Below are 13,341 nucleotides of genomic sequence, written 5' to 3'. Positions count from 1 at the left end.
TGAGACCTCCATCCCTTGTTCTGACACTTCAGCCCGACCGCCCACTCTCCTAGCCTTCTGACAAGCTCCCCCTGCTTCCCTGCAGCCACCTTAAGTCCAGCAGGCTGGAGGACATGCTTCCCTCCAAAGCTCTTCATTCACCCTCTTACCCAGGCCTACTAAGCCAAGTTCCTGGCTACTTCCTCCTATTACACTTTCCTTTGAAATGTTTCAGATAACAGCCCTTCCTTTCCATTGCCATTGCTAAAACCCTAATCGAGGCTCTCATCACCACCACTTGGATTCATTCATGTACTCATCCAGAAAAGTTTTATTGAACACCAACTATGCACCTGGCACTGGAGCTATATCTGTGAACACAACAGAGGAAAAAAAATCCTTGCCACTGAGAAGCTTATAGTCTAGTGGAAAAGGCAGATGAAAAACTAGGAAATATGTTTTCTAGAAAATATTTTCTGAAAATAACTAGAAAATATATATTAGAAATGTATATTAAATAATAAATGCTAAGAATGCTAATAAATGCTAACCAGAAAAAAAAAAGCAAGGAAGTGAAAGGATGGGTGAGTTGTTATTCATCTAGAGTGATTACAGAAGCCTCATGAGTAAAGACCTGAAAGAAGGAGGGAGCCATTTTGGATACCTAAGCATTTCAAGTTGAGGACAAAGTGGAAGAATATCCTGGTGTATCTGAAGAGACTATGCAGGCCCTTGCACACCACTGTAAGACTTTGACTTTTATTCTGATTGAAAAGGGAAGCTCTCAACAGGTTTTAAACAGTAAAAAAGGAACAACCTAATTTTTCAACTTTATTTTTAATAGCTTTCTTGAAGTATAATGGATATATAAACTGCAGATATTTGAAGTGTACAATTTGATAAGTTTTGACATATGTATATACTCATGATACCATCATCACCATAAAAATAATAAACATATCCACATCTCAAAAATTGTCCTTTGTCCTTTGTGTTTCATGTTTTATCAGAATCACTAGCTCTGAGAAACATAGCACTGAACTGTTATGTTGAGAACAGGCGAAGGGGGACTCAAGGAAAACAGTCAAGAGGCCACTACAGAGGACAGATCATAGTGACTCAGACCAGGGAAGTAGGTAAACAGTGGCTGTAACGAATAATTGATTAATCACTAATCTCATAACTTCTTGCTGCATATTCACTTCAATTCACTCTGAAGAGAAATGAACAAAAATGTTGCTTTCGGCCGGGCGAGGTGGCTCAAGCCTGTAATCCCAGCATTTTGGGAGGCAGAGGCGGGTGGATCACGAGGTCAGGAGATCGAGACCATCCTGGATAACATGGTGAAACCCCGTCTCTACTAAATATACAAAAAATTAGCCGGGCGTGGTGGCGGGCGCCTGTATTCCCAGCTACTTGGGAGGCTGAGGCAGGAGAATGGCGTGAACCCAGGGGGCGGAGCTTGCAGTGAGCCGAGATCACGCCACTGCACTCCAGCCTGGGTGACAGAGCGAGACTCCGTCTCAAAAAAAAAAAAAAAAAAAATGTTGCTTTCACAGGATAACCTCCTCCCTTAAAAAAAGTCCACTAGCTCCCAATTGCCCTCAGGCTAAAAATCGCAACTCTTTACGGCCCTGCTTTTTCTATTACCACTCTCAAATCTACATCTTGACCTTCCTGTCCTCTGGTCATTCCCCTCCACGTCCTTTCTATTTCACCACACTTCCACCCCCCTCCCCCCCAAGTCTAAATTATGCCCAAAGTCCCACTTTCTCCAGAAAGCCTTTTTGAGGTCTCCATTGGAATCTCTCCCTTCTCGTATCTCCAGTTGCATTTGATGTTAATACCTCAGAGCAAATTTATTCTTTTTTAAGTACCCAGGGCTGGCGGTGTAGAGCTCTCGAGCGAGCACCCCGCGTAGTCCCCAAGTGCGGGGCTGGGCCTATGCTACTACAGGCGCTCGCTGCCTAAGCCTGTCTGTGTGTGGCAGTGTCCTAGTCGTCCTCCCCTCCTCCTTCGGCATCTGCTCTGCATTAGTCTGTCCCAGGCCTCCGCAGGCGCCGATGATTAAATCATCATCATTAACCAGGGCCTGCCCCCCCCATCCCCGGCAGCAGGGGGAGAATGGGGGAATAAGATCACTACCAAGTCCCTAGGGGTCTCTCCCTCCCCATCCCCCGGCACCCTCTCCGAGACTCTGCAAAGCCCGAGAAACTCCCTCCGTGAAGCCGGGAGAAGGCCCGCTATCTGGATGAAGCTCCGCTACGCGGACGCCGACAGGGCGGCATTACGAGGAGAGGACCCAGGAGGGGCTTCTTCAGCAGGGTCGTCGTCACAGAAGACCGACGACCCTGAGCGGGTAGCGGGCACAGACTGCCAGGCCTTTGGGGGTAGGAGGGGGCAGTCTTTCGCAGGCTCCAAAAGTTAGTCATGAGGTCGCGTAGGGTCTATTATGATGATTTCTACAGGAGATTGAAGAGATAGGACCCTTCCCTACGCCCCCCCCACTCCTTAATTACGGATTGAGGAGGGGAGGGGCCGGTGGGGCTCAGGTGAGCACACGGGGAGAAAGGGACGTGGGCGGGGCCTTACAGAGGGTGAGCGAATCCGAAAAGACCTAGAACCTCGTTGCTGGGAGACAAGTCCCGCCCTGCAGGCGGCACCGGAAGTGGCCGGCTGGGATCAGCCTTTAAGATGGCGTCTCCTCAGGGGGGCCAGATTGCGATCGCGATGAGGCTTCGGAACCAGCTCCAGTCAGTGTACAAGATGGACCCGCTACGGAACGAGGTGCAAGGGCGGCAGGGTTACTGCTGTGGTCGGCCAGCGGTGCGAATTGGGGCGGGCTAAATGACGGGCGGTGGCTGGCCGGGCGCCCAGTGCGCCTGCGCAGAGACAGAGTGCCCAGTGCGCCTGCGTGATTGCGATCGGGTTGCCAAACTCCGGTTAGGACGCCTGCGCATTGTGTCGCCGACGTCGTGTAGTCTCCCCTGGGAAAGGAGGGTCAGGCGAGTCCACGTGAGGGAAGCCCCCGCTGTGCGCGGAGCCCTCTGCTGGGCGGAGGGGGAGTGCCAGCCCCCAGGAGCTAATCCCCGGCTGATGGCGCAGGGCGCGGGGCTTGGCCGTGGAGTGTGATGAAGGAGGCGACCCCCAAGGCGGGAAGGCGCACGGGTTGGGGTTTGAGGGTGGATGATTGGTGACGGAGGGTGTATCTTCAGGAGGAGGTTCGAGTGAAGATCAAAGACTTGAATGAACACATTGTTTGCTGCCTATGCGCCGGCTACTTCGTGGATGCCACCACCATCACAGAGTGTCTTCATACTTGTGAGTGCCTTGGAGACTGCCTAGTTCTTCCAGTCCCTAGTCTTCACCAAGCTGACTGCCAGCTTCTGTGCGGCCTGCCTCACGCATCCAGGCACCCCACCCAGCCCATGAATCCAGTTTCCAGAGGGCCTGAGAATCTGCTTTTCTTTTCCTGCAGTCTGCAAGAGTTGTATTGTGAAGTACCTCCAAACTAGCAAGTACTGCCCCATGTGCAACATTAAGATCCATGAGACACAGCCACTGCTCAACCTCAAACTGGACCGGGTCATGCAGGACATCGTGTATAAGCTGGTGCCTGGCTTGCAAGACAGTGAGTCACCAACCTGACTTTGAGGGGCCTCTTGAGGACTAATTGCTGAGGGGCAGCTTGAGGTGACAGGGGTTTGGTAGGACTCACGTAGGCAGAAGGCCAAAGATGAGGGAAGGACAAAAAGTGAGGAAGGGCTAATACTTTATTCTCCTTTTTTTTCTTTTTTTGAGACGGAGTCTTGCCCAGGCTGGAGTGCAGTGGCACAATCTCGGCACACTGCAAGCTCCACCTCCCGGATTCACGCCATTCTCCTGCCTCAGCCTCCCGAGTAGCTGGGACTACAGGCACCCGCCACCACGCCCAGCTAATTTTTTGTATTTTTTAGTAGAGACGGGGTTTCACCATGTTAGCCAGGATGGTCTCGATCTCCTGACCTCATGATCTGCCCACCTCTGCCTCCCAAAGTGCTGGGATTACAGGCGTGAGCCACTGCGCCCAGCCCTGAAGGGCTAATACTTTATTCTCATACTTCACCTTCTTCTAGGTGAAGAGAAACGGATTCGGGAATTCTACCAGTCCCGAGGTTTGGACCGGGTCACCCAGCCCAGTGGGGAAGGTATGTCCTTGGCCGTGGGAGAGTAAAGCCCCCAGAGCATTCTTCTTGCCCAGTTTTGCTCTCTGGGGAAAGAGGAGTATGGAATGTGTGCCACCAGCCACCTCACTACCCTATCTTTCTCAGAGCCAGCACTGAGCAACCTCGGCCTCCCCTTCAGCAGTTTTGACCACTCTAAAGCCCACTACTATCGCTATGATGAGCAGCTGAACCTGTGCCTGGAGCGGCTGAGGTGAGGAGAAGGTCAGGGGTTACAGGAGGTGACAGTGCCAATGACCCAGAGCCAGGGAGGGTCTGGGGGAGAGGTCGAGCAGTGAGTGAGTGCCTATCCCCTTGAAGAGAGTATATCATGGCTCTGGGTGGGGGAGAGGAGGAAAGATAGGGTTCCCTAACCTGTGTCTATTTCCCCCCAGTTCTGGCAAAGACAAGAATAAAAGCGTCCTGCAGGTGAGAAGGGCTGAGGGGAGGGCTTCTCTAAGGAGACTCACCTCCCGTGGTCCTTCCCTGACACACCTTGCCCTCTTCCCTCCCCTCCCTGCTCCCAGAACAAGTATGTCCGATGTTCTGTTAGAGCTGAGGTGCGCCATCTCCGGAGGGTCCTGTGTCACCGCTTGATGCTAAACCCTCAGCATGTGAGTAGTCCCACAGTAGGTTTCTTGAGGGGGAGAAGGGGCTAAGAAAGGAGGGACAGAGTCTAGGGTAGACCAGGGTAGCTTTTGACCTGCCAGAAAGTTGCTAAAATTATGCTCCCATCTCCCTCCTAGGTGCAGCTCCTTTTTGACAATGAAGTTCTCCCTGATCACATGACAATGAAGCAGATATGGCTCTCCCGCTGGTTCGGCAAGGTAAGCCAGGCCACCCTCCCTGGCATCACACCCTCTTCAGACTCCCCCCAACCAACCTACAGTCCTCAGGGGAAGGGTGGGCTGAGGGGCCCTTTGGATAATAGAAGAACATTCCCCACTGACTACTACTTCCTCATTCTCTCCTTAGCCATCCCCTTTGCTTTTACAATACAGTGTGAAAGAGAAGAGGAGGTAGGGGCCAAGCCCCCACCCCATCCCACTCCCCTTCCCTCCCCAGATATTTATGTGAAATGAACTGCAGCTTTATTTTTTGAAATAAAAACTTTTAAAAAGCACCTCTCTTCTTCCTTATTCTTCCTGCCTCATACTCATGCTGTGTCCTGCCTTCTTCAAAAATCCTCTGAGTTTCATTGTGAAGAAGGTCCTGTCCTCTATGGCCATGGGCCCTCAATGTCTTGCCAAAGGAGAAGGGTAGAGGATCCCTATATGTGTGAAACCAGGCCTCCCGCACCACTCATTTTGGTGATGGGAAGGTTTCCTGGAGGGGAACTCTCAGCTGTCCTTGTATGCTGCAGCATACAGTGCGGGCGGGCCTGTTAGGAGGTGTCCTAATTCAGCGGTGGTGAGAAGGCTAGAGTTGGACAGTGGCTGCTGCAGGATTGAACAAGTGTGATTTTTTAAAGAAAAATCCAAAGAATTGCATTATAGTTTTATCACTTGGGGGATGGGGACAAAAAGGAGGGAGAAGTCTAAAAAACAAATGGAGTGGGGTCACAGGAATTGTCAGAAATGGAGGCTTAAGCTGTCCATACAGGATTCAGCAAGTACTTGGGGACTGAGACTAGAAGAAGCCAGGGTGGGGAATAAGTAGCTGAGGAGGAGAGGGAGCTGATATGGAGAAGAGCAAGGGCAACTTCAAGGAACAAGAGGGAAGCTGCAACGCACCAGCTCCGGTACTTCAGCAAACATTCCTTGTCTGTATGCCATGCCAGGGTCCTTGTTCTATGGTTCTCTCAGTGGGGTAGCTAGAAACTTGCCCAACTGGGACAGGAACAGACGACAGAGGCCAAAGCAAAGAGTTCCTGAAGGTAGCCGGCCTGCTGCCAAATCTGGGACAAACTATGGAGGCGCAGCGTGTGTAACCAGAACCCGAGTTAAAACCTAGGTCCCACCCTGGCCGGTCTGACTCCACGGCTTCTAGGGGTTGGTTGTGCGAAGCTGTTGAGGGCTGAAGGCGCTAACCATCAAAGATGGAGGTCGGGTGGCAGAGGATGGGGCGGGAGGCAGGGAGTGAGTACAGCGAAGGCGGCCTCAACTGGATAAGAAAACTCCAGACTTGGGGGAAAGGCCTGAGCTCGCATTGGACGCTCTGGGGTGCCACAGTTGGAATCTGTTTCCGGGAGACCTCCGCCTCTCCGCGCGGATGAAGAGGCTGCAGACGCCGAGGAAGAGCTCGAGTGCATGGGGCACTGATGGGGACCCGGGTGGGCACACCGCGGACTGCCTGGGTACGCTTCTTTACTGACATGTTCTCCAAGGTTAGCAAAGCTTCCAGGCTCCAGCCTGGAATGCCTCTACCCCCGCTCCCCGACCTCCTCTAGGAACACCCTAGCTCAGGGCTCCCCACTCCCCTTCCTCCGAATTGAAGCTCTGTGGGCTTTGCGGTCCGGGCGAGTACGTGGCGGCCGGGGCTGTTCTCCAAGAGTTTCTGCGCAAAAAGTTTCTTAGGAGTGACGGGATGGCGTGGGCTCAGGAGAGAGTAGAAACGCTCCCTGGGGCTTTGCAGGGACCGAACAGCTGCGGGAGCTGGGGAGCAGTCCGACTGGGTCTCCCTGGAAGGCCCTGCCATTGGGGCTGGGCGGCAGCTCGGGGTCGAAAAAGCCGGGTCTGAAGATTAATGGGCCCGAGGCAGGAGACCCTGAGGACCAAGTCACGGGACTTGAGGCCCTTGATGACTCACGCCTTGAGGCCGAGCAGCGCGGAAAGCGCTCAGGCCGGATCTGGGGTGGGGCCCCGCCGAGCCTTGGTCTTGTCTGTCAGCAGCGGCAGCTGCACTGGTCTCCCGAGGTGGCTGAAGCTGGCCAGCTGCTGGCTCCGCGCCGCTCGTCCCGGGCCTATGGGTCCATTCCCCACGCCCACCCGGACCCCGAGGTCACTCGGGTCTCCGTCTGTGCCAGGGAGGGAGAATCACGCCCGGGGTCCTCTCTGGCTTCGCGCGACTAAGAAAGCGCCCGGACGCGGCGCGGCGCTCCGGATTCAAAGGAGAGGCGGCGGCAGGACAACCCCAGGGCGCCGTCTGCACCCCCGGACACACTCGGCCGTGCTGCGCTTCCGGGACAAGGCGTCGGTTCTCCCCTGAGGGCCAAACCTTGCCCCTGCCCACCTTCCTTACCTCCGCCATTTCCAGGACTCACATCCAAAGGCGACAGCACCAGGATTTGCTCCCGCCTTTGGCACAGAGGAGGACGGGTCCCTCTCTCAGCCTGGCCAGTCTTTCCCAGGGCTTGACGGGAAAAAGGACTTCCCTAGAAGTGAGTCTTGGGGAGTTGGGGGGAGAAAAGTGTCGGGGAGGGCGTCGGAGTTTCTCACCGCTGGCTGCTTCTCGGCCCGCACGCCCGGGAGGGTGGCGGTGGGCGCGCAGAGATCTTTGCAGGGCGGAAAACAACTCACAGGCCTGCCGCCCCCAAAGTCATGAAACTAAAATATAAGGATCGGTTCACTCCGCAGTAGCGCTTTCTGAAAGAGAAAACAATCTCAGAAGTGTGCGGGACGGACGGACGCCCCGCCTCACGCTCCTCCGCCTGGACTTTCCTCCCGGAATTCCCACTTCCCTCTCACTCCGGTTCACGGACGTTTCCTAAGGGTGGGGAGGAGGGGGGCAAGCTCTTCGCTGAGACTGTTCTTGTCCACCTCCCCAAGGGGGTTATTCTGAGGGTCCTCCAACCCTCCTACACATTCACAGAATTCAGTGGCATGTCCGGGCCAGGCAATCCGAGACTAAAGGTCGTTTGTTGAGCAGGCCTCCGTGCCACCGGTGGGGAACGGGGTCGAGCGGGGGCGGCCCAGGGTGGAGGAACCCGCCGATGGGGTGTGTGGGTGCAAGATAAGGTGGGGGTAGGGCTGAGAGTAGCGCTAGGGTGAGTGGTAGGAAGTTTTTTCATAGGTGAGAATGGGAAATCTGAAAGGGGAGATGTGAGGAAGCATCCTTAAGCGGGAATGGGGTGCCTTCCCAAGACAGCGAATTTGGAATGTGGGATCTCTACAAGGGGAGGGAGCGCAGGACCCCGAAATGTCTGAACGGACAATAAAAGGACTCTGAGAAGGTGGGAAACACAAGAGATTGCCTGAGAAGGAAAACCGTTGGCCCCGCGGGACCAGTGGTGAAGGCTGGCCTCCATGCATCTCTTGAGAAGGATTGTGAACAGGGAGGGTTCTACCCGCGGATGGGAAGAGGCAAGCACCGGGGAGCTTCTGCGCCTCCAAGCTGGAGTGGGGGGTAACCTTATAGGACTGCCGAGTGAGTGTCCCCTCCCCAACCCAGAACAAGTTTTAATCTCTTAATCTTCCTCATTAATCACTCACCCTCCTCCTACCCCTCTCTGTGGATCCGATTTCGCCCTAGCTCGAGTTCCAGTACTGAGAAAAGTCCCCTTCTGTGGCCCCACGATCCCCTGGACTACTCCCTGGCCGCTATGACGACCTTAGAGGGGCCTCTGCTGTCCTGGGCCTCCTCCCTTTGCTAGTCTCCACTTCCATCTCCTCCCCCAAACTCATGTTTGGGAGCTGTCCAATCCCAGTACCTGAGCCCAGCTGCAGAGGGGAGAACTAGGCGGGAGAGATGGAAGGGGCTGCGAGGCACAGGCCCATCAGGAGAGCTCCACACTCCTCATAGACACACGCAAGTAATTGAGAGCAGAGGTAGAGACAGACACAAAAGCCACATAGAGGATGCATGAGTGAAGGTTGCAGCATCTGCTTGGTGACATGCCTGGGATGCAGTGGGGCAGTTCCTGCTGCCTCGAGAGAGCTGCTTTATTGCACATTAAGTGAAACCACTAAGATGGTTTCCAGGGCTGAGGCCTGTAGCCTGAAGATCTCTCCAGGCCCTCCCCTGCCCCTCACCATTAATAACCATTTAACAAGGTCCTGAGGCAGCTCAGCTTTCCACCATGGCCTGGCTCTGCTCTTTGATCCAGCAGTGGCCCATCAGGCTTTAAGTGTGTTGTTCAGCTTTCCAGGAGGGCATTATGTGAATGTTGCAGGTGGGGGAGGGGGGTTGTTGGAGTGAGCCCTTTACCAAGAAGACCCTATCAAGGTGCCTTCCCATCTTTGTCAAGGAGTCTTTGGCCCAGGTGCCTTGGATCTCCTAAGCCCTGTTTAGGGAACCCCAATTGCATGCTGCAGTTGCCCCAGGGAATAGACAGGTGGACACTGCACAGATGGTGGGAGATGCAGCGGTCTACAAGGAAAGTGACATAATGGACATCCAGGAGGGACTGGCCTGGTTTTTCCTGATACTGTTTTTTTTTTTTTTTTTTTTTTTTTTTTTTTTTTTTGAGACGGGGTCTCGCTCTTTCGCCCGGCCGGGAGTGCAGTGGCGCAATCTCGGCTCACTGCAAGCTCCGCCTCCTGGGTTCACGCCATTCTCCTGCCTCAGCCCCCCGAGTAGCTGGGACTACAGGCGCCCGCCACTGCGCCCGGCTAATTTTTTGTATTTTTAGTAGAGACGGGGTTTCACCGTGTTAACCAGGATGGTCTCGATCTCCTGACCTCGTGATCCGCCCGCCTCGGCCTCCCAAAGTGCTGGGATTACAGGCGTGAGCCGCCGCGCCCGACCTCCTGATACTGTTTTAAAAACCTAGAAGCACATCAGTTTCTGACTTCCCTGGGCAGCAAAGCAGCAAGCTCCTCAGGAGTGGCAGGGCTTCCCTGCCTCTGAGGTGTGAATCCTCCAGCTGTTTGGGGTGGAATGTAGGAACAAAACCCATACCTTGCTGGGCCTCCACTGCTGAGGCCCCACTGTCCCTGAGCTGCCTTCTTCCTACAAAGGAGGGCTGTGGGAGCTTACCCAAGTATGAGCCCAGAACCAGAATAAGTGTGGCAGATAAAAAGGACCCAGATTAAATAGGAATGAGTATCCCAGGCCTCACAGTTAGTACCTGGGTTGTCAGGAATGCCTGTCCCAAGATCCAGTTGGGTCCGTGAAGTCTGCCCTTCAAGTCTCTCTTCTATGGGGAGTGACCCCTCTCTGGTCAGGGCACCTTGCTCCCCTTGGCAGTTTCTGAGCCTCTGCAGGCTGGGGAAACCATACATAACTGAACTATGGGAGCTTAATAAAAAGAAGACAAGGACAGACAAAATCGACTGATTTTGCCAGTCCTCACTGACAAAGACCCCTCCTGGGCAGTTGCACCAGCTCGGAGTTCCCTGAGTCTTCTCTCCTGCGGCCCGGTCTCCCGGCAGCTTCTCTGTGTGTTCTGACTTCGTCAGGTGGGGCAGCCTCGGGTCCATTCACCTGTGCTTGCTTCTTCGTGGCATCCCCACTATTCCCAGTTGCAGTCGCTCCGCCAGGCCAGGTCCTCCCAAGTGTTGCGCCCCCGACCCATGCAGCACTACTTCCAGCCGTCAGGACCAGAAACAACGTTTCTCAGGGGTGGGGTGGGCAAGAGGGAGCCAGGTTAGGAGACTGAGGTCCTAGCTGGGATCAGAGATCCCAGCACAGTCAGCCCTGATAGCCTTCCTCAGAACTTTGCAAATCCCCAGCCGCTGGGGCCAGAGAAGACAATTTTATCGTCTACGAGTTTATGAGCCAGAGCAGCGGCTAGGCGGGGAGTCGGCAGCATACAGCGTCTGGAGGTATGGCCCGGCCTGACTGTGCACGGTGCAGCGCCCTGCAGCACGGAGCAGCCCCGCGGCCCTGCTCTGATGGGTAGTTTGGTCGGCTTCTGCTCTCCGCGCCTGCCCCAGCCTGTAGAAATACCCTCCCCGGACATCCAGGAGCTCCAGACCCACCGCGGCCCGGAGTGGAGAGGTGGGGGCGCAGGAGGAGGGGCACATGGGACTCCGGCCCAGAGCCGGGGGCGGGTCCGAGACTGGGGGCCCGGATCGGGAGCCAAGCGCTGGGGCCCAGGCAGCTGCGGAGCCGAGCGCAGCGGGCAGCGGGACCGCCCCAGCCCGGCCGACTATGAACTCGGGACGCGAGCCCCGAACACCCGGGACACTCTTAAGCATCGCAGACATCCTAGCCCCGCGCATGGTCCCCCGAGCACCATCTGCGCCGCAGCTTCCAGAGTCGGGTCCGGGTCCAACGTCGCCGCTGTGCGCGCTGGAGGAGCTGACTAGTAAAACGTTCCGCGGACTTGACGCGCACGCTCCGCAGCGGTCTGAAGGTATAGAGCCGGCAAGGTCGCGGACTCTGACTTGGCCTTTTCCCCACCTCTCTCCTCCTGGTTCCCCGTCTCAAACCTTTGTCCCAGCCCAGGCCACCCACACTAATCCGTCCCCTGTCCTCAGCCCACGTGCCAGGACTCGCACCTGCGACTTCTCACCTCTCCTCCGTGGCGGCTCCGGAAGGCCGCCAGTGCCCAGGGAAAAGAGTAGACCGTTGCCAACTGAGCGACCTGTTGCTCTGTTCCTTGTAGGCGGGGCAATCGCGATAGAGAAAGGCAGGAGAGAAAGAGACAAAAGGCTTGAGCCGCAGGCGGTAAACAAGTGAGCCTGCAAAGGCGGCACAGAAAACGCTGGAAAGAGAGTCGAGTCTCTCCGAGTGACCAGAATCCGCTCCAAGCCATTCTCTTCTCGAGGGGAGTCAAGGAGCAGAAAGCCCTTGGCGCAGCATTGGGCGCGGGACTCCGCACTCTGCCTTTCCTCACTCTCTGGTACCTCATTATCTCCCTTTTGGGCTGCAGGAGCGGGCTCTGGTGTCACTAAGGAACTGTAAACCGAATGCCCGACCCGATCCATGGAAGGGCATGATCTAAGTCCTGTTACCACCACCACGCTGGGTCAGCTGCCCTCTTACTCGCCTCTAGTGTCACCCTCAACCTATAGCCTGCTCAGCCTGAGGCTCCTAAAAGCCTCAAAGGCTCCATCCCAGAAGGTTTGACCCTGCACCTCTGAATCATCCCTCCCTTCCTTCACTTCCTTGCCCCTACAATATGCCCTCAGCCTGCTGCCTTTCGCACCCCTGTGGCCAGCCCTCTTTGCGCCCCATATCCCCACCTGGGCCTGACTCCCGATAAGGGATCACAGTTCTGGTCTCCGTCCGCCTTCCTGGCTCTCCCCCTACTTCCCCCACCGCCACCGGCCCGACCCAACCCCCAACTTTTCTTTCCAGGCCTCAGCCTGATTCCCGGAGGCTGGAAACTGACCCCCTCTCTATCCCTACAGGGCGGGCAGCCCCGGACGCGCTGGGTCCTGGCCCCTCCGGCCGCAAGCGGCGCAAGTCACGCACTGCGTTCACCGCGCAACAGGTGCTGGAGCTGGAGCGGCGCTTCGTCCTCCAGAAGTACCTGGCGCCGTCCGAGCGAGACGGGCTAGCTACGCGACTCGGCCTGGCCAACGCGCAGGTGGTCACTTGGTTCCAGAACCGGCGAGCTAAGCTCAAGCGCGACGTGGAGGAGATGCGCGCCGACGTCGCCTCGCTACGCGCGTTGTCCCCGGAAGTCCTGTGCAGCCTAGCGCTGCCCGAGGGCGCTCCAGATCCCGGCCTCCGCCTCGGCCCTGCCGGCCCTGACTCCCGGCCCCACCTGTCAGACGAGGAGATACAGGTGGGCGATTGAAGACAAAGCCGCCGCCAATCCTGGGCTCTGGGACCCTGGACTCCTCACCTCGCGCTCTGCCTCCGGCCAGAGTTCCAGGGTGGAGGAAGGAGGTCCACTTGGGCCTCTTCCGGCCCACAGTCCAGACGCTCATCTTTTCCGGTTTTTTTGTAAGTTTGTTTTGTTGTCTGAGACAGAGTCTCGCTCTGTCGCCCAGGCTGGAGTGCCGTGGAGCGATCACCGCTCACTGCAGCCGCGACCTCCTGGGCTCAAGCGATCCTCCTGCCTGAGCCTCCTGACTAGCTGGGATTACAGGCGTGCTGCACCACCCCAGGCTAATTTTAAAAACTTTTTTTTTAGAGAGGAGGTCCCGCTATGTTGTCCAGGCTAGCTTTCCCAATATTTGAATAAAGTCGAGACTCTGCTGCACCATGCCTCTATCCAGACGCCCGCCAGGAGCAAGGAACAGTAAAATCTGTAAAGTGCTATGGAGAGTCCGCACTTGGCACTGTGCCAGGGCTCTCAATGCAATGTTTCCTTTAGCTCTTATAGCAACCCTTTAAGGTAGGTAATAATTACACCATTTTTACAAAGTAATAACCCTGAGGTCAG

The 13,341-nt window shown here is 55.8% G+C and overlaps 2 protein-coding genes and 1 long non-coding RNA gene across 4 annotated transcripts; 2 read left to right on the top strand and 1 right to left on the bottom strand.

Annotated features, from left to right (window-relative positions):
* The first annotated feature begins 1,958 nt into the window (after positions 1 to 1,958).
* On the top strand, positions 1,959 to 5,304 carry PCGF1 (polycomb group ring finger 1). 2 transcript variants are annotated; one of them, XM_055241746.2, is made up of 9 exons: positions 1,959 to 2,766; positions 3,195 to 3,300; positions 3,458 to 3,610; positions 4,095 to 4,166; positions 4,290 to 4,395; positions 4,577 to 4,610; positions 4,709 to 4,795; positions 4,928 to 5,008; positions 5,157 to 5,304. In XM_055241746.2, the coding sequence occupies exons 1-9, from the start codon at positions 2,674 to 2,676 to the stop codon at positions 5,202 to 5,204; spliced, it is 780 nt and encodes a 259-aa protein (XP_055097721.1). In that variant the 5' UTR covers positions 1,959 to 2,673; the 3' UTR covers positions 5,205 to 5,304. The 2 variants fall into 2 exon arrangements, with proteins under 2 accessions (XP_055097721.1, XP_063472645.1); XM_063616575.1 differs by lacking the exon at positions 1,959 to 2,766 and adding an exon at positions 2,812 to 2,994.
* A 5,719-nt stretch (positions 5,305 to 11,023) lies between these two features.
* LBX2 (ladybird homeobox 2) lies at positions 11,024 to 13,210 on the top strand. The gene is made up of 2 exons (XM_055241747.2): positions 11,024 to 11,358; positions 12,359 to 13,210. Exons 1-2 carry the CDS (start codon positions 11,025 to 11,027, stop codon positions 12,748 to 12,750), a joined length of 726 nt encoding a protein of 241 aa, XP_055097722.2. The 5' UTR covers position 11,024; the 3' UTR covers positions 12,751 to 13,210.
* On the bottom strand, positions 11,268 to 12,547 carry LOC129462082 (uncharacterized). Its single transcript, XR_010115392.1, has 3 exons — positions 12,423 to 12,547; positions 11,504 to 11,603; positions 11,268 to 11,352 (listed from the first exon to the last, which is right to left on the bottom strand). It is a non-coding gene; the product is annotated as an uncharacterized lncRNA (long non-coding RNA).
* Positions 13,211 to 13,341: the final 131 nt, after the last annotated feature.

Source organism: Symphalangus syndactylus, chromosome 14 (genome assembly GCF_028878055.3).
Source record: "Symphalangus syndactylus isolate Jambi chromosome 14, NHGRI_mSymSyn1-v2.1_pri, whole genome shotgun sequence".
Taxonomy (NCBI): Eukaryota; Metazoa; Chordata; class Mammalia; order Primates; family Hylobatidae; genus Symphalangus; species Symphalangus syndactylus.
This window is presented reverse-complemented; position numbering and strand designations above follow the sequence as displayed.